The following is a 20,034-nucleotide window of genomic DNA, read 5'->3' as shown; positions in this document are numbered from 1 at the left end:
ATAAACTAAACCAACTGAAGTCTACCTCTTTAACATGGGCCTTTTTTTTTTGCAGTCGGTGTCCCATAACATTACCCTTCCTTGTTCTAAGATTGTCTATGTTTTGTATTTCCTCATTGGTTTTAATAAACCATTCTGCTACAGTTTTTAATGTAAACCTCTGCTTTTCTTTTGAAAAAGCAATAGTACAGCTGAATGGCTTTTTTCAGAAAAAAAATACATCAGTTCTGCAATTTTCAATGGGGCCGATTCTCAGATTCATGCGCCTGATGCAAATTCCACTACGTCTGGAGAGTCCCAAAACAGGATTTGCACCAGATAAAAATCAGTTTCAGATTCTCCCGGCCCACTCCAACTGGTATGTTCAGAAAGAGCGACAATCTGATCACAATTCATTTGCATTCATTTTAATCTCATTAGCGAGAATAAAGCTGAATGCAGCAGCCCCCCCCTCCCCTAAATGAAGTCACTTGGGTGTGAATCACTTCTAGTCCCTAAAAGTGAGGACCAGGTGCCATGGGCACTGAGCGGGAGCAAGGGGGGGGGGAGTACCCTCACTATACTTACCTCCATGGTGCTGAGCAGGGTCCTCCAGGGAAGGTTGGGGGGGGGGGGGGGGTTCGGGCTAAGCTGGAAGGGCTCTGTTCGGGGGCCTGTCCCAGGATGGGCGTCATGTGGCAGGCCTTTGTAGCTTTGAAAAATTCTCTTTCAGCACGTTAATTTTGAAGAGCTATCAGTTATGATTAAGTCTTCCCTCTGATGTGTGGGAACCTTTGATGTCTCTCCTAGCATGTCAAGTTCAGATCGGTCAGATGAAGGTAAAACAGTCTCCCTTGATGTGTTGGAAACATTTCAAGTTTTTTTTTAATACATTCAATTTGGATGGCACGGTAGCACAGTGGTTAGCACTGTTGCTTCACAGCACCACGGACCAGGTTCAATTTCCGGCTTGGGCCACTGTCTGTGCGGAGTCCGCACTTTCTCCCTGTGTCTGCATGGGTTTCCTCCGGGGGCTCCAGTTTCCTTCCACAGTCCAAGATGTGCAGGTTAGGTGGGCATTGACCATTCTAAAATTGCCCTTAAGTGTCCAAAAAAGTTTAGGTGGGGTTACTGGGATAGGGTGGAGGTGTGGCCTTAAGTGGGGTGCTCTTTCCAAGATCTGGTGCAGACTAGATGGGCTGAATGGCCTCCTTCTGCACAACAAATTCTATGAATTTCACCCCCTTTAACTTCGTCAAGCCTCTTGACTTGCTGAGAAGCCAAAAAGCGTTGAACTGCATTGTGTACATTCAACTTTACAGTCCAGGGCAGTGCTAAGTTGGCACTGTCAAGCAGCAGGCCCAAAGGAATAGATTAATTAGCACATCGAACAGGCCTTTGGTGACCCCGTGGCAGAGTGCCTCTCTCTTGTGGGGGAGTAATTATGCCTCTGATGGGGGGAGGTGGGGGGGGGGGGTAAATGATGCCTCTGACTGGGGGTGAGTCACCCTGATGCCTGCATGGCGGTGACCCAATCATTTAGTGGTGAGGGGGAGTTTGCCCCTCTGTGGTGAAGGGTTGGAGGTGCTCCTCTTGTCTACGGGGTGGGATGCGATACGATGAGGGTCATGCCCACCCATCCAGTGGGAATCGCACCGCGCTTATGACACTGGAGTCATTTTTTGGGACAATTCAGTTCAATAGCTCCATAAGATTTTCTTGCTTGAGTTTTTAAAAAAAATATTCCATTGTGCAATGGCAAAGTCCCTTTGTTTCTTTGTATTTAAAACAATCCTCATTCCTTTTGTAATTATATTTTAGTATATATTTTTTAGCAATGCTATTTCCCCTTTTTTAGAAATCTACTTTCCTTTTTGTTCAACTTGGATTCCTTTTTCCGCACCACTTCCCCACCAGCACCACCACATCATTTGCACAACCTCCTATGGACCCAAGAACCCGAGATCCAATTATACCATTCTGTACACTCCGGGCGAGGAGGGGTGGTGTTCCAAAACTCTCATTTTCAGTCGCGAGGTCACCATTCATGTCGAGGTCCCATTTGAGGCTGACAGCACAACAAGCTTTTGGTGCAGGTTCGATGGGCTAATTAATCTATTCCTGCTCATAATTCAAATGGAATTCCATGACAGCAGTTGTGAGCACACGTGTGGTGCAGCTATTGGAAGCCAATGTATTCTCTTTGCATTACAACATCGGAGTGCTGCAGAGGAACACAGCATCCGGTCAAGAGACCCATGCTTGCTGCCATGCAGGCTCAGACTGCTGCCTTCAAGATTGCGGATTTCAGTGCTCAGAAAGGGCACAAAGGTTCTCACAGCTGTCCAATAATTTGTCTTCCAGCAGATGACTAGAGCTGCTGAGGAACTGTTCCAGGGAGGTGGCATGGTCACACAAACCTGCCCCCACTACTAACACTCTGCCAGCCGACTCAGTCTGATTATTAAAAATTCCTCATGGGATGTGGGCATTGCTGGCTAGGCCAGCATTTATTGCCCATCCCTGGTTGCCCGCAAGGAAGGGGTGTGGATCTGCCTTTTTGAACGACTGCAGTCCCGGTGTTATAGGCACACACACAATGCTGTTATAGGGATGGAGTTCCAGCATTTTGACCCAGCGACAGTGAAGGAATGTTGATATCTTTCCAAGTCAGGATGGTGAGCAACTGGAGGGGAACCTCCAGGTGGTGGTGTTCCCATGTATCTGCTGCCCTAGTCCTTGTAGATAATAGCAGGTCATGGATTTTAAAAGTGCTGCCTAAGGAGCCTTGGCGAGTTCCTGCTGTGCCTCTTGTAGATGGTACGCACGGCTGCCACTGTTCATTGGTGGCAGAGGAAGGGAATGTTTGTGGGTGGGTGGCAACCAAGCGGGCTGTTCTTTCTTGGATGGTGTTGATCTTCTTTGAGTGTTGTTGGAGCTGCTCTCATCCAGGCAAGTGTGGAGTATTCCATTATATTTCTGCCTTGTGCCTTGTTGGTGGTGGGCAGGCTTTGGAGAGTCAGATGAGTTTTTCCCCGCAGGATTCCTAGCCTCTGACCTGCTCTGGTAGCCACAGTACTTACATGGCTAGTCCAGTTCAGTTTCTGGACAATGGTAGCCCCGGGATATTGACAGTGAAGGACTGAGCAATGGTAATGCCATTGAATGTCATGGGGCGATGGTTAGATTCTCTCTTGATGGAGATGACCATTGCCTGGCACGAATGTTACTTGCCACTTATCTGCCCATGTCTCCTATGCTGAGGTGATGCAGTCTGCAGCGGAGCCCTCCAAGCTGTTGAGTTCATACTGTAAGGCCACTAGAGTCTCCCTCCGTGAAAATCAGGAGCCTTCCATCAGCCATGCTGCAACCAGTGGTGGCATTGCGTAGGAGCATTAGGACAGGCGAAGACATCTGCTAGAACAGCACCAAAGGGATGCACAAGGGTGAATATTTTGTGTACATTATTGGAGGTGTTGTTTGATAAAAGCAGTTATGGAAAGATTTTTCTTTCTTAGTGGCATTTATCTCAAGATTTTCACCAAGATGGTTTATGGTATGTAGCTGGTGGATTGAAAGATGGGACAGCAATGCTGATGATGGAATGATGACATAAGGGCATCAGAGTGTCAGTTACCACTCACAGGTAGCCTGTCTGGGAACAGAGGGTCCCGGATACCTCCTGCCAGTCTCTTTTTCCACCTTCAAGGTGGCCTCCGAATACCTGATGACAAGGGCTGTGCCCTCATAATCGTTAGGTTGTGGAGGAGGCAGCAAATCATGTCAAACTTGAACATGCACTTAGGTGAGTATGGGAGGATACCCCCGGAGCTATCCAGGCAGAAAAATCATTGTTTTGGAACGTCAATTATTTTTCCATAATGTTCCTTGTGGCTGTTTGACATCTGTTATAGGTGTATTGTCCTCACCAGGTCAGGTGATGGAGAGGGGTCATAAGCCAAATGTGTAGAGTATGCCTAGTCAACAAATAGCCAGCCTCGGATTTGTCATGAGAGTCCAAAAGTTGTGGGAATAATTGAAGTGCCTCAGGCTGAAGATGGCATGGCTTCTGTCAGGATAGTGAGCACTCACCAATATGATGTTCTCGCCATTTGTCACACACCAACTGCAATTTGATCGAATGGTAGCTCTTGTGGTTCTATGCAGTTTACATGTAGGCCCACAGAGACACATGTCTGCAATTGATGACTCCCAACACTATTGGGAATACGCTGACAAAACCAAGAACCTGCTCCTTCTGCTTCTCTGGTAGGAGAAAAACCAGGAAGTCCTCTCTCTTGGCATACAGGGTCTCAGAAACCTCCCGGACAAAGTAGATGGTAATCTGGGAAATGATGGCTAGGTTGCCTGCTTCCACCTGGTAGCATCCACTTATGTAAAGGATAAGAGCAACATTGATTTTGATGGCCATTGGCAGTGTTGTCCTTGCCTGTTGTGCAGCTGAAAGTCTTGGTGAAGGGGGTGTCACTGTTAAGTAACTGTCTCCTTGATAAATTGTAGGCACCTCACACACTGCTCCTGCCTAAAGTGAAGACCCTTTGGGGTACAGCCTTGTACTCAGAGCCCTCCTTTGCCTCGCTCTGTGCAGTTTTCCCTTTCTGTAGCCTGTGCACCATGCCCTTGACCTGATGCAACCCAGAGGCACTGCAAATATAGCCCCATAGCACTGGCCGATCTTTTGTTAATCTGGAAGGAAATTCCTCCAAATTCCCTTTAAGAATATAGCAACATTCCTTCAAACTTCAACAAGCCATCAAAACCCCTCCAAGAACACATTACAGGATTACCACAAACATTTACAAGAGCAAGGATAAGTCAAAAGCACCTCACCTGGAAGTTGGATGACTGGCCCTTTAAATAACACAAGTGTGGAGACTCTTGTGCAGCTCACGCATGTTCAGCAGTGAGTGAATAGGAGGAGGTTTGAACTGGATCTATGTAGTCCACGTTGACAGGATATGTGTTGAATCAGCTGCAGAGGTTAATTGACATTACAATCTTCCCACTCTGCATGCTTCTGGTGCCAGGTCAGTCAGGCTGGCTTTGTGGGCCTCGCTCAAAATGGCCAGAAGCATTTGGCTGCCATTATTTCTCTTTGGGGCTTCGTTAGCACTTGCACTGACAGCACAATTCCGAGCTACCTAACTCCGAATTACTCCAATTTTCCCGTTTCAAATACTTGCCGCCCTGTTATAGATTCTCACTGCACCTCCACCTCAACTCCATCCTCCAAAAACTGACTACTCCCCAAAAATCTGCAGTACTTCCCACATCAGTGGTCACTGCCCTCACTTACCCAGCATATTCATTATTATAACACCCTTCACAAATAATTACAAACTAAATTAACCTAGTCCAGAAACCTGAAGTGATGTAAAAATAGAGAATACTAGAAATGCTCAGCAGGTCTGGCAGCACCTGTGGAGTTAATGGCCAGAATGCTCTGGCCGTTCTGACTAGCGGGATTCTCTGGCCCCCTGGCAGCACACCCCCTCCTGGGGGTTTCCCGGTGGTGTGAGGTGGCTTCAATGGGAATTCCCACCGACGAGGCAAAAGCTGAGAGTCCTGCCGCCAGCAAGAGAGACGCAGCTGGGAGGCCGGAGTATCCCACCCAATGTTTCACGTCGAGGAGCTTTCTTCAGAACCTGACCCGAAATATTAACTCTGCCTCCCTCTTCAAAGGTGGTGCCAAACCTGCTGAGTACTTTAAGCACTTTTTGTTTTAAAATCCTATTTACAGCATCTGCAGCATTTTGATTTTGCCCCAAGTGATTTTGTTTGTCATCTCTCTTCCCACACCTAGTGGTGCACAAGGCAGACTTTGTAATCTGTTCCCATGGCAAGGTTTTTCCTGGAACAGATCATTGGCCTGTTGTCAGGGGCTAATAGCTTGAGGGGCACCACTCTCATATCAACATGGGCGACACGGTAGCACAGTGGTTAGCACTGTTGCTTCACAGCACCAGGGACCCGGGTTCAATTCCCGGCTCGATAACTGTCTGTGCGGAATCTGTACGCTCTCCCAGTGTCTGCGTGGGTTTCCTCTGGGCGCTCCGGTTTCCTCCCACAAGTCCCGAAAGATGTTAGAACATTCTGAATTCTCCCTCAGTGTACCCAAACAGGCGCCGGAGTGTGACAACTAGGGGATTTTCACAGTAACTTCACTGCAGTGTAATGCAAGCCTATTTGTGACACTAATAACGATTATTGTTATTAAGCATGGCTGACCAGGAGTCTCTTCCACTCTTGCTCCCTGCCATTGGCACTTTGGTTGATACTCAATCTGTTGCCCGTGTTATGAACGCACCTTCCTTGGCCATCAAATCCTGTGGTGGGACTTGAACCTGGAGCTCCTAGCTCAGAGGCAGGGACACTATGCATTGTGCCACAAGACTGCACCCCAAGGTATGTGCTTCCTTATAAAGGGTCATGTCCTCAGATACCCCATACCAAGGAAATCCACAGATTGCCAGGAGTCTTGCCCATAGCAGTGTGTCCCACAACAATTTCCCCATGGCATTGTTAAATTGATAGAACAGAACACCTTATTCAGTAATCATCCTCTACACATATTTACAACCCTGACATCCTTATTGGAAATTCACTGCTGAATGCCAAGAACTTTACGATTATTATATGCTGTAATTTAATCAAATTTTTGCAGATGAGTCATGTTGAGCAGTACAGCTTCGTGATTGTTCATTTGAGAAAGGAATTTAGTATGCAAGAGAGAAAGCCACCTGGAACTTCAAAACCTGACAAGCAGTCATTGCCAGATAGATAAATGAAAGGGTTCCGTTTCCTGGCAAGTACCCAAACAAGTCCCTTTATTTACACCAGCAGAGCTTGAAGTAAGAGGGTGAATTAAGGAATTTAGTATGCAAGAGAGAAAGCCACCTGGAACTTCAAAACCTGACAAGCAGTCATTGCCAGATAGATAAATGAAAGGGTTCTGTTTCCTGGCAAGTACCCAAACAAGTCCCTTTATTTACACCAGCAGAGCTTGAAGTAAGCGGGTGAATTAAAAGGCCAATATGCCCATAGGGGGCTGGATTCTCTGCAGCCCCGCGCCAAAAGTGATTTTGGCGTGGGGGCAGAGAATATCCACACGTTCACGGATTACTCCGCGCGGCTGGGGGACCATTGCCAGAGGCTCGCCCAGCGAACTTCCATTCCCGACCGGCTGAGTTCCCTACAACGTGGAACTAACATGGTGCCGCGGCAGGTCACCATCGCGTGCATGCGTGGACTCAGAACCAGAAGTGCGTTGGGCCCGTATCTGCAGCCAAAGCTGCGTGAAGCACTCCGGGTCCCTGCTAGCCCCTTGAAGGTAAGTGGCCAGAGGGAAGAGGGGTACTTCCTGCCAACGGGAAGGGCCGGAATAATCCCAGCCACAGAATGCAGTGTCACCTCAACTTCCTCCTGCACATCAGCAGCATTTGTAATTAATAGTTCTGCAATTCTTTTAAGATGGAAGGAGCTTGCGCAAACCAAAGCTAGTACTGTCAGCCTCATCTTCAAAACTAATAATGGCATTTGGTATTGGGGTTAGGGAATTTTCAGGAACCAGGCAGCTGGAAAAAAAATGAAATGTTGAAACGGCAGGCTCCTCCTGGTATACAATTTCAACAATGATTAAGCAAAGTTTCTCTTAACAGACATAGGAGACAAAGGGACAGATTTTCAGCATGAGCAACAGGATAGAACTTTATATTAAGAACATAACTCACTGTTCCCCATTTTCCTCAGGAGGAAAGTAATGTTTCACAACTTCCACAAACTCATCCACATGCTGTTTTCGAGTATAAATGACTGCATTGGGGCCTGCATCAAATGTATACACTACCTAGCGTAAACAAAAAAGGATCAGAAACAAAAGTGGTCTACATTTGATCAAAAAGCACCAAGAAATTTACAGAATATCTGTATATTTTTATTATATTCTTAATTACCGTGCATATCACAAGAAAGTTTGTATTTCAATCGTCAGTTTCGACTGTGCCAGGGGCTTATTTCAATGTTCGTAATGAACTAAACGGTGACATAACATGTCGATGGTGCTTATAATCGGTGAGCAGTTACTGTAGATAGTGGCAAGCAAGTTGCCCCCTCCCCTGTGTTTAAGACGACCCAATTTATTTGAGCTAAAATGCACACTTAGGCGCATTATCAGCATATAATCAACTCCCCATTGTTCAGATAATAAATGCATGCTTAGGGCTATACTCTCATTCGGAGTCGGTCTCAATTTTTCAGCTCAGAGATACTTGCTTTGGGTTCCACTCGCTTTTTAAGTTGGTGCATGGGATCAAGCAGGCGATATGGGCTGTGTTGCTAAGAGGACGGGTCGGATCTTGGGGACTGCCTGCCACAGGACCGGAAAATCCTGCACGATGTATGGGAGATCAAGACACTCCCTGGCAAAGCAGACTGCATAGCACAGGATAGTTTAGCACAGGGCTAAATCGCTGGCTTTGAAAGCAGACCAAGGCAGGCCAGCAGCACGGTTCAATTCTCGTAACAGCCTCCCCGAACAGGCGCCGGAATGTGGCGACTAGGGGCTTTTCACAGTAACTTCATTTGAAGCCTACTTGTGACAATAATCGATTTTCATTTCATTTCATATGGTGACCAATGAACAGAAATGGGTCCACCTGCACATTTTATGCTCAGTGTACACGTTGACTACTTGTTTTTGGAAGGACTTTTCAAAACCTCAAAGGTCAAGTTCTATGTTATGATCTGTCATATTTTAATGTCAGAGAAGAATTGTTCCATTAGATATCTAATAGATAAATAAAATGCTGCATAACCAGGCTGAATTCCTGATATATTGAAATGCATGCACACTTGGCATGCATTAGAGTGCACATCTTACCCGTGTCTCTCCAAAGTGGGAGTTGTATCGATGTACCAGGTTAATGATACGTTTGGAAATGTCACTGAGATAGAAGATTGGAGGGAAGGTGTCGAGACATGTTGCATGAAACTGATTACTGTCCTTCATTGTTAACTGTCCAAAGAGTTCAAAGTCTTGCCGCTTGATCGCTTCAATCATTTCCTTCATTCGTTTTGGAACAATTTCAGTACGATACTGAAAATCAGAAAATGCACAACCCCTTTTAATAATGAGCTGGTTTCCTCTTCACTCATTTATCCTCTATTAGCTTTTTCCAATTGAGAAACAAGAAAATTCCAGACCTGTTCCGTGACCAGCACCACCAATTGTCTCTGAAAGGTCACAGATTAACTTTTTTTTATAAAAATCATTCAAGGGAGGCGGGCATCGCTGGCTAGGCCAGCAATTATTGCCCATCCCCAACTGCCCTTGAGATTTATAGTATCCCTACAGTGCAGAAGGAGGCCATTCAACCCATCTACACCGACCCTCCAAAAGAGGCCCACTATCTAGGCCCACTGCCCCACAAAGGTGATGTTGAGCTGCCTTCTTGAACCACTGCAGTCCGTGTGGCGCAAGTACACCCACAGCATTATTAGGGAGGAAGTTCCAGGCTTTTGACTCAGCGACAGTGAAGCAACGATATATTTCCAAATCAGGATGGTTTGTGGCTTGACAGTGTTTCCATGCTTCTGCTGCCCCTGTCCTTTGAAAATGGTAGTGGCTGTCACCAATTGTTATAATCACCTTTAAAGGAACAAGTTTACTTTTATCCTTCAGGGTTACAGCAGAATAAAACAATTAATTTCACCACAAGGAACCAATGGTTGAACCCAGACCCAGAATAAAGGCTTGAAAATGATCTCTCGCTGTCGATGATGGCCATGGGGCTACAAGATTTCTTAAATTTAATTTCACAACTTTGCCATGGTGAAATCTGAACTCCAGTTGCCAGTGCAGTAGTAAAATTGTGAGAATACCGTAATTAACATTACCATAACCATTAGTCATTTTGGGTTCCTGTTCAACTTATCACCACTTTAACTCATGTTATATTTGGGACCCACGTCTCCTTTCAAATTATTTTTTATACAGAGCTGTGACGCTTTGGAATATGTCCACTTAAAGACTAGGTTAAATAAGTGGATGAAAAAAAAGGAAATAAAACAAATGGAACAATTTGAGCTTGTGGAATTAAGACTCCAGCTCAGGTGAAGGACTAGGACCCATATCGACTGACTGAGCAGAAATTTTTATATAATTCTAGGCTTACAAAAGATTACTAATACTTCAGTTCAAATGGATGAACCTCGCACCTTCAGCAATGGACTGGTCTTGACACTGGTTCGCATCCCAGCAGTGCTACCAACAGGCTTCTGTTCTGCACTGACCTGGAAAAGAAGCAAAAGGAGCTGAGCTTCTAGACATGTTCATTACCGCAGGGCGTTTGGAACAATGAAAAGCAGGTCATTTAGAACAAGTTAGAATAAGATTTTAGATGAACATAGGTTGGCCAGAGCGTGACATCAGGTGGCTACTTTTTAAACACGGAGTTTAGTATAATCATGGTCTCTAAAGCAAGACTGTAATGAAGGCAAAAGATGATAAGTCCATGGAAAGTAAGAGCTACACAAATAGTTTTCTAATGTTTGGTTTAGGGGGACCTCTACATGCCAACATGTTTTGTCACACAAAAACCACTCAAGTGCTACAACAACATTTCTATGTCAGCAATGAAACAACTAATGTGCTGATGACACTGATGCCGCAAAGCTGAAATACATACCTACTGATAGGAGTAACTATTTAGGGCCAAAATTAGGACTGTTGGGAGAGAGTGGAAAATGAGGCAAATTGTAAAGTGCAAAAATACTGATAGGCATTAGCACGTAAAATATATAACTGTGGAGTTGAATGTTTGAAATTGTTCCTTTTCATATTTCTTTAATACTCCAAATTAAACTACCATATATTTTTTTTAAACTTCCAGGGTGAACAATAATTGATTGTTATATGAAACAGAAGGCAATGGGGCTGGATTCTCCGTTCCTGAGACAGTTGGCTGGATTTTCTGATTGAGGCTATATCCAGAGCAGGTGTCTAGTATTACGACCAAAAAGTCAGCACGTTCCCGGGGGGCTAGCAGCCGCGCCACGTAAACCCCCCAGTTTTCCCTGCAGATTGCCGGGTCCGTGGCCGCGCATGCGCACGGTGGTGACCTGCTGCGGTCGCACTGTACAACATGGCGCCAGCCGCGCACGGACGCAACCTGCCAGATGATGCCCTGTAACGCTCCTTGCCACCAGTCCCCCCAGCCTCTGCCGAAGCCTCCCTGGCCAGCGGAGCGGCTCCGCCCCCAACTCGCCAGGTGAGGTTGGCAAAACTTCAGACCACAAGTGATCCATGCTGTCGGGAAGTCAGCCCATCGGGGGAGGGCCTTCCGGTGACGTCCTGGCGCCGTCCCAACGGCGGTCGGCGTACTCAGCTATTATGCTGTTTTGGAGGGGGCGGAGCATCCGAAAACAGGCACCGTCCCGATTTTGGCATCAAAAGGGATTCTCCGGCCAATCACCGAATGAAATTTCGACGTCAGCAATCGGAGAATCCCGCCCCAAGTGTTGACGTCGGGGCCGGATTTGTGGACTTTCACGATAGCATATGTGGCACCGAACCTGTGGAGGAGCTAGCATTGGCGCCACGTGGAACACAATCGATTCCAATAAAAAGCAATGCGGGATTTGCCGGATCCGCGATTGACACTCAGGAGGCTGACAGGCTGCAGCTGCATATACACATTACAATCCCCACACACACTCACCCAGGCATCAAGGTGGCACTGGTTGTGCTGGAGCACGCCCATCTCGTATATATGCAGAACCGAGAGACACCGATTCTATAGAATAGCTTTGTTCAGGTTGCCACAGACTCACCACTAGTATAAGAATGCAGAGCTCCGGCCAGTGAGTTTCTGGCTCAATTTGCTGTGCAATGCTATCACTTCCATCTTCTTTCACTCCCATTATCCATTGCACAAATCCTCCGTACATGCTTCTGCATGCGCTGCCTGACCCCTGGCGAGCAATCTCAGACAGCTCTCCTTCCAAGCCATGGAGCTTGGCAAGTGTGTAGACTGCAAAGGACGAACAATATCAAAACATAGAAAGGTTTGCATTAATATAGCGCCTTTCATGACAACTTGATGTCCCAGAATGTTTTACAGCTAATGAAGTACTTTTTTTAAGTGTAATCACCATTGTAATGTTGGAAGTGGGGCAGTCAATTTGCGCACAATAAGTTCCCACAAAGAGCAAAAAGGATAATGCTAGAAAAATGTTGTTCGAGGGAAATTATTACTCAAGACACCTGTGATAATTTGCCTGCTCTTCTTCAAAATATTGCCGTGGGATCTTTTGTATCCACCGGAGTAGGCAGAGAGGGCCTTGGTTTAACATCTTATCTGAAAGACAGCACCTCTGACAGTGCAGCACTCCTTCAGTACTACACTGGTGTCCCAGGCTTAATTTTTGTGTTCAAGTCCTGGAATTCAATATTTTAGTGCAGTACTACGGATGTGGCATAGCACCAATTTCGGAAAAGTGTGTATCAAAGGATCAAAAGGAAAACAAAATCATACTCCTATTAATTGTTTGAACTTGAATTGCTGCCTGTGAGGCCACAAAGATGTAGCCAAGGTCCAAGCTCTAATTTCTGGGCAGCCTGGGACCTCTCCGTTCCGTCGCAGACCAATTCCAAACCCATTTTACCTGGAATGCGTGTTATAAAGGTCTACGGTTAGTCTCCCAACTTGCTTACCCAGACAAGCATAACCTGCTGCAGAGGATGCCAGACCCGCAGCTGTAGGAAAGTTATTTACAGAGCAGATATGAATTTTATGGTGGAGTGTTAATGTGTTAGAATTTCCATCACCACTGCTTCTTCTTTTTCTTGCCAGACGACGGACTGGGAGAAAAGGAAAATTCCAAATTCATGAATATTCGCAGATCCAAGTACTTCTGTAATTACAGATCACACTTTAATCATTTTAGAAATATGAATAAAAACAGCCATGTTATTTTGCATACACTGCCAGAAACAGCTGCAATGCAATCACAGGGGACCACTATGTATTCAATATTACCACTGAATCTCTTTTGTTTGAACACCGGCATTGTTTTGCCATTTAAAGAATAGCATGCACAGCGACTTTGGTTTAATCGTTACATTTACACATTTAACATTTACACATTTAACACATTACATCGCTCCCCAGAGGACTTCAGATGTCATATTTCTGAAATGGAAAGTGCTTTGATGAACACTGGTCCTTTATGATAAATAACGGATAGTCCAAGAAGAACACAGTGGGCTTGATTCTCTGGCCTCCCAGCTGTGTGTTTCCCGCCGGCGGGATTCTCTGCTCCTGCCGCTGTTGATGGGAATTCCTACTGAAACCACCCCACGCTGCTGGGAAACTCATGGGTGGAGGTGTGCTGCCAGCAGAATCAGAGAATCCCATCGTCAGCGAACGGCCGGAGAATTCCGGCCAGTATCTATTCAAAATGCAAAGAAACATGGACAACTTATATGAGTGGGCATCAGGTTCTTCCTCATTGGAACACGAGACTTTGCATTCCATTTGTCCAATCGTTTAAACCCCAAGCCAGAGAGGTAACTAAATTAAATTTTAAAATGCTTACAGCAGATTGGCAAATCAGCTTCTTTTTTCTAAAAACTGTTAGAGCCAATCAGAATCTTTCAGTTCAACAAATCTAGCTCTGATGTTAATACCACAACATTTAAGGATAATTTGTAATTACAGCATGATTCTATCCATATATCCATAACCTCCTTCCTCAAAAATCTCTTATTTTGGATAGCTATTTGCACCATCACATAGCTGGCTCGCACTAAAGCAGAAAGTGTGGATTGACAGAGAGGAATCAACACCTTCTAACATAGGTCAGGCACGAACAGAATATTTTCTACAGCTATTGTTTTCAGAAACCTCATTTCATAGCATATTGGATACACACTTTCTCTTAAGCAAGACTGCAGCCGTGGGTGGTTGATGTTTTCCTCTTTTCCATTTAGCCATATTCTATCTTCCTTAAAATCTCGGCTTGCAGCGACCGTGGTTGTACTTTTTAACTGAAATCACAAAAAGATAGCATGAATTGGTGGAGAGAAATTGGTGAAACTTGTCACGAAGATGCCAGTTAGTTTGCATAACCATTCACACAAGACATTCTTCTGAATACTATTAGCTATAGGACTAATGAGCTCCGTACCAGCTATGCATCCAAATTATTACCATAAACACAACTAGACATTAGTTCAACCTATTGATCAAAATACGCCTTCAAATGTCATGTTACCAATCCTTAATTAAAAGAAAAGAACCCGAATTGAAATAGTGCCTTTCAGTACCTCAGGACATCCTTCGCACATGATTAGGTACTTTTCAATCATCACTATTGTAACGTAGAAATCAAGCAGCCAATTTATGCTCATACAAGAGTATCTTGTAAGTTTTTGTAGTTTCAGAGGTCAACGTAAGGAAAAAATTAAAAATTTTGGCTCAACTTTTCTTGCCTGTTTTCCTGTTAAAATAGCACGTTTTCAAGGGGTGTTCATTAAAATATGATATTCTGCTACTAGAGCCAACCCTGATGAGGCACAGAAGGCAGATGGGGATTTGAATCAGATCAGGAACGGAGTGTTTCCAGCAGATTATAACAAATGGAGAGCTAACATAGAAATAGAGGACGGTCGCGTGACAATAAACAAATCCAATCGTTAAGGACGTGTACCGAGGTATAGTGAAAAGTACTTTTCTTTTTAAAAAAAAAATATATTTATTAAAGTTTTTAAACACAATTTTTCTCTCTTACAAACAATAACCCCCCTTCCCTCGTAACAAAAAAAAACGAGAAATCGCACGGAGCAAGATATATACATGGCAAAAATTATATATTTACACAGCATTGTACACTGGCCCTCAACCGTACGTGACAGTTTCCCCAACCCTTCATGTTATCTCTTGCTCATCCACCCTCCCAGGCTGTCCCCCCTTTCCTCCCCCCCCCCCCCCCCCCGCTCATCCACCCTCCCAGGCTGTCCCCCCTTTCCTCCCCCCCCCCCCCCGCCCCCCCCCCCCCCCCCCCCCAAGGTTTCTGCTGCTGCTGACCGACCTTCCTCTAACGCTCCGCGAGATAGTCTAGGAACGGTTGCCACCACCTGTAGAACCCCTGCGCAGACCCTCTCAAGGCGAACTTAATCCTCACCAACTTTATGAACCCAGCCATATCATTTATCCAGGCCTCCAGGCTGGGGGGCTTCGCCTCCTTCCACATTAGCAAGATCCTTCGCCGGGCTACTAGGGACGCAAAGGCCAGAATGCCGGCCTCTTTCGCCTCCTGCACTCCCGGTTCGTCCACTACTCCAAATATTGCTAGCCCCCAGCTTGGCTTGACCCGGACTTTCACCACCTGAGATATTGCTCCCGCCACTCCTCTCCAGAACCCCTCCAGTGCCGGGCATGACCAAAACACATGGACATGGTTCACCGGGCTCCCTGAGCACCTTCCACATCTGTCCTCTACCACCAAAGAACCTACTCAACCTCGCCCCCGTCAAGTGCGCTCTGTGGACCACCTTAAATTGTATCAGGCTGAGCCTGGCACACGAGGAGGAGGAATTAACCCTACCTAGGCCATCAGCCCACAGACCTTCCTCAATCTCCTCCCCCAGCTCCTCCTCCCATTTACCCTTCAACTCTTCTACCAGCGCTTCCCCCTCTTCTTTCAATTCCTGGTGTATTTCCGACACCTTGCCCTTCCCGACCCATACACCCGAGATCACCCTATCTTGAACTTCTTGTGCCGGGAGCAATGGGAATTCCCTCACCTGTCGCCTCACAAAAGCCCTCACCTGCATATATCTAAAGGCATTTCCCGGGGGTAACTCGAACTTCTCCTCCAGTGCCCCTAGGCTCGCAAACGTCCCGTCGATGAACAGGTCCCCCATTCTTCCAATCCCCGCCCGATGCCAGCTCTGGAACCCCCCCGTCCATCTTCCCCGGGACAAACCTGTGGTTACCCCTGATCGGGGACCACACCGATGCTCCCATTGCACCCCGGTGCAGTCTCCACTGGCCCCAGATCCTTAGCGTTGCTGCCACCACCGGGCTCGTGGTATACTTTGTCGGCGAGAGCGGCAGCGGTGCCGTCACCAACGCCCCCAGGCTCGTTCCTTTACAGGACGCCATCTCCATCCTCTTCCATGCCGCCCCCTCTCCCTCCATAACCCACTTGCGGATCATCACCACATTTGCTGCCCAGTAGTAGCTCCCCAGGTTTGGCAGCGCCAACCCTCCTCGGTCCCTACTGCGTTCCAGGAACCCTCGCCTTATTCTCGGGGTCTTATTCCCCCACACAAACGCCATAATACTCTTGCCTACTCTCTTAAAAAAGGCCTTAGTGATCACGATGGGAAGGCACTGAAACACAAACAGAAACCTCGGAAGGATCACCATTTTGACCGACTGCACTCTACCCGCCAGCGAGAGCGGTAACTTGTCCCATCTTTTGAAATCCTCCTCCATTTGCTCCACCAACCTCGTCAGATTCAGTTTATGTAGGGTCCCCCAACTCCTGGCTATCTGGATCCCCAGATACCGAAAGCTCCCCTCCGCCCTCCTCAGCGGTAGGTCCCCTATCCCTCTTTCTTGGTCCCCCACCTGTAATACAAAGAGCTCATGCTTCCCTACATTGAGCTTATAGCCCGAAAACTCCCCAAACTCCCTTAGAGTCTGCATGACCTCCACCATCCCCTCCATTGGATCCACCACGTACAGCAACAGGTCATCCGCATATAGCGACACCCGATGCTCTTCTCCCCCTCGGACCACCCCCCTCCATTTATTAGACTCCCTCAATGACATGGCCAATGGTTCGATCGCCAATGCGAACAACAGTGGGGACAGTCGAAAGTACTCCGACCTCCGTCGGTTCGTCACTACACTCGCCACCGGGGCTCTGTAAAGAAGCTTAACCCAGCTGATAAACCCTACCCCGAACCCAAACCTATGCAGCACCTCCCAGAGGTACTCCCACTCTACGAAAAGTACTTTTCTGCGAGTAGCTCAAACAGATCATTTAGTACAAGAAAAGAAAATGCAAAGAAAATATATAATAGGGCAACACAAGGTACACAATGTAAATACATAGACACCGTCATCGGGTGAAGCATACAGGAGTGTAGTATTAATCAGGTTAATCCATAAGAGGGTTGTTTAGGAGTCTAGTATCAGCGGGGAAGAAGCTGATTTTGAATCTGTTAGTGCGTGTTCTCAGACTTTGGTATCTCCTGCTCGATGGAAGAAGTTGGAAGAGTGAATAAGCCGGGTGGGAAGGGTCTTTTGATTATGCTACCCTCTTTCCCAAGGCAGCAGGAGGTGTAGATAAGAGTCAATGGACGGGAGGCAGGTTTGTGTGATGGATTGGACTGTGTTCATGACAATGTGGTGCCGATCTGGGATCGGAACCAGATAATCTATCAATGTCACGATGATGTCCAGCGACACCAAGGTTTGTATTACAACTACGGAAAGAATTAAAAGTTTACGTTGGTGGCCCAGAGTAGATGGGGACATAAAGCCTTCATAATAACCTTTATTGTCACAAGTAGGCTTACAGTAACACAGCAATTAAGTTACTGTGAAAAGCCTCTAGTCTCCACATTCCAGCGCCTGTTCAGGTACACAGAGGGAGAATTCAGAATGTCCATTTTACCTTACAAGCACGTCTTTCGGGACTTGTTGGAGGAAACTGGAGCACCTGGAGGAAACCCACGCAGACACGGGGAGAACGTGCAGACTCCGCACAGACAGTGACCCAAGCCGGGAATCAAACCTGGGATCCTGGAGCTGTAAAGCAACAGTGCTAACCACTGTGCTACCGTGCCATTGTGTGGAAAACAGTTTGATTTGTGCCCAAAATAATCCAGACCATTGTGCTGAGAAAGGAGAGCTTCGACACATCAGGCTGGTAGATGGGTCAAGGACAAATTTACAAATAGAATATGTGCGTCCTTGCCACCACGTAAGGGGGGGGGGGGGCCTTACAAATACATTCTCATTAGTAAATGGATTGAAGCATTCCCTACCAGGACGAACACGGCAACGGTAACAGCCAATGTGCTGGGACAGCAGGTGTTCACGAAATGGGGACTCCCCCGTAACATTGAATCAGACCAAGGAACTAATTTCACTGCTCAGGTGATTTAGAACGCTATGCCCCTATTCGGAATAAAGCAGAAATTCCACATAGCCTATCCCCAGCCTTACCCCCACTGTATAGCTGCATAGTGGAAAGAATTAAACTAACCTTGAAAAACATGATTCAGGAAACCGTTCAACAAAATAACTCTGCTTGGAATGCAGTCCTTCCCTTTGTCTGAAAGATAGTACAAAATACGGTATCCAGCTCAACAGGTTCTACTCCCCCTGACCTGATGGCAGAGCGCCCCATGAGAGGAGTGGAACCCTTGTTGCGATTGGATATTTCAGTCAGAATTGACAGCTGTCAGCCACGGAAAGACAGTACAATTGAGGGGTAATATCCAAGCCATCCTTAGTTCAAGTGGGAGAGAAAAAGCTAATTTTGATGAGAAGTTCAAGCCTGTGGAGTGTGAGATTGGGAATAAAGTCATGCTCCAAATTCACCAACAAGAAATTGCCCCTAAATGTAGTGGACCACATTCTACAGCAGACAAAACAGGTCCTTCGGTTTACAAAGTCTTGTTAGACTCAGGTAAAACCAGGTGGTACCATGTAAACTGGTTAAAGCGATTGAATCCACAGGGTAATCACCAGCCTTATGTGTTGCTGAATGCGGGCGAGGAAGAGGCAGCTACACCTTCTGCTCCTCCCCTAGTAGAGAATGGAGCATCTGCAGGAGGTGCTGACAGTTCTGCTCAGGCGACAGGCTTGTAGAAGTGCCAAAAGACAAAATCTCAAAGGAGGTACCGCAGATTGAGAAAGCGAAAAAAGGAAAAGGTTGAGAAAGCGAAAAAGGGAAAAGGTTTGGGGGGGGGGGGGGGGGGATTAATCCGAGAGATCCTAGTGAAGAAAATGTTTTGGCCGATTGGCTAGCAAGATCAAATAAAAGCATATACTATCTTGACCTCAATAATAGGTACGAAAAGATGGACTGAGAAACATACTTGGCGATTCTTAGTGTGGTGACTCGCAGGACTAGTGGAACCATAGCAATAATAGAGTTAACCATCTATGAAAATTACACCACGATATCCAGGATTCATGAAGCAGGAACGATGAAAGCACGAAACATTGGGGAAAACAACAAAAATTAATAGACTGGGAGATTGACCCTCTTATGGACTGACCTGACCCTCTTATTGACTGACCTGATTAACACTACACTCCTATATGCTTCACCCGATGCCAGTGTTTATGTAGTCACATTGTGTACCTTTGTGTTGCCCTATTATGAATTTCCTTTTCTTTTCTCGCAGAAAATCATTGTACCTCGGTACACGTGACAATAAACAAAATCCAACTGCAACAGGGCCTGAAAATGGTACTGTCCTGAGGAAAAGTGGAAAAACACTATAATGATGTGCACCGTGAATTAGTACCAGTAGTCGTAAATATACCGACAGATTAAAATATTGTTCGGCCAAGAGTACGGAATGATGGGAAAGAGAGGTGAAATGTACAATACAGGAATGACTACTATTAACACTTTAAACCTGCAAAATCCGGATGAAAAATTAAGATTTAACAAGGCAAGTGTATTCGGGAAATGAAAGAAAAACGTTAAATAAAATGTCTAAAGAAATTAAGCAGGGTTAGATATTGTGAAAAAAAGGGACATTCAAAAACAATTAACCAGATAATAAAAGGGAATCCTTTTGATTCCGACCAAAGTTAAAATCAAATTCTTAGCAGTACTAATGGAAATTCGATGATGTGCTAGAATTCTAAAGGGTTGTGCTCGAGTTTGAGACAAAACAAGCAGGACAAATTTCAAATTGTGGAAGTCTGTTCCAAAACAAAAAGAGACGGCAACTTTGGCAGCAATTCAATTTGAGTCTTCCAAAACATTTGAGTT

At 46.0% G+C, this 20,034-nt stretch overlaps 1 protein-coding gene across 3 annotated transcripts in view; it reads right to left on the bottom strand.

Moving 5' to 3' along the window:
• mvda (mevalonate (diphospho) decarboxylase a) overlaps positions 1-20,034 on the bottom strand; it is a 29,268-nt gene that overhangs the window by 3,949 nt on the left and 5,285 nt on the right. For 2 of the 3 annotated variants that reach the window (XM_072518020.1, XM_072518021.1), the window contains 6 exons: positions 13,933-14,047; positions 12,713-12,859; positions 11,830-12,029; positions 10,216-10,290; positions 8,879-9,094; positions 7,731-7,846 (listed from right to left, as the gene is read on the bottom strand). In XM_072518020.1, the coding sequence (XP_072374121.1) occupies positions 7,731-7,846; positions 8,879-9,094; positions 10,216-10,290; positions 11,830-12,029; positions 12,713-12,859; positions 13,933-14,047 (869 nt within the window). The remainder of the gene's footprint in view (positions 1-7,730; positions 7,847-8,878; positions 9,095-10,215; positions 10,291-11,829; positions 12,030-12,712; positions 12,860-13,932; positions 14,048-20,034) is intronic. The other variant, XM_072518022.1, reaches the window with a different exon arrangement.

The sequence above is a fragment of the Scyliorhinus torazame genome, chromosome 10 (assembly GCF_047496885.1).
Source record: "Scyliorhinus torazame isolate Kashiwa2021f chromosome 10, sScyTor2.1, whole genome shotgun sequence".
Classification (NCBI taxonomy): Eukaryota; Metazoa; Chordata; class Chondrichthyes; order Carcharhiniformes; family Scyliorhinidae; genus Scyliorhinus; species Scyliorhinus torazame.
This window is presented reverse-complemented; position numbering and strand designations above follow the sequence as displayed.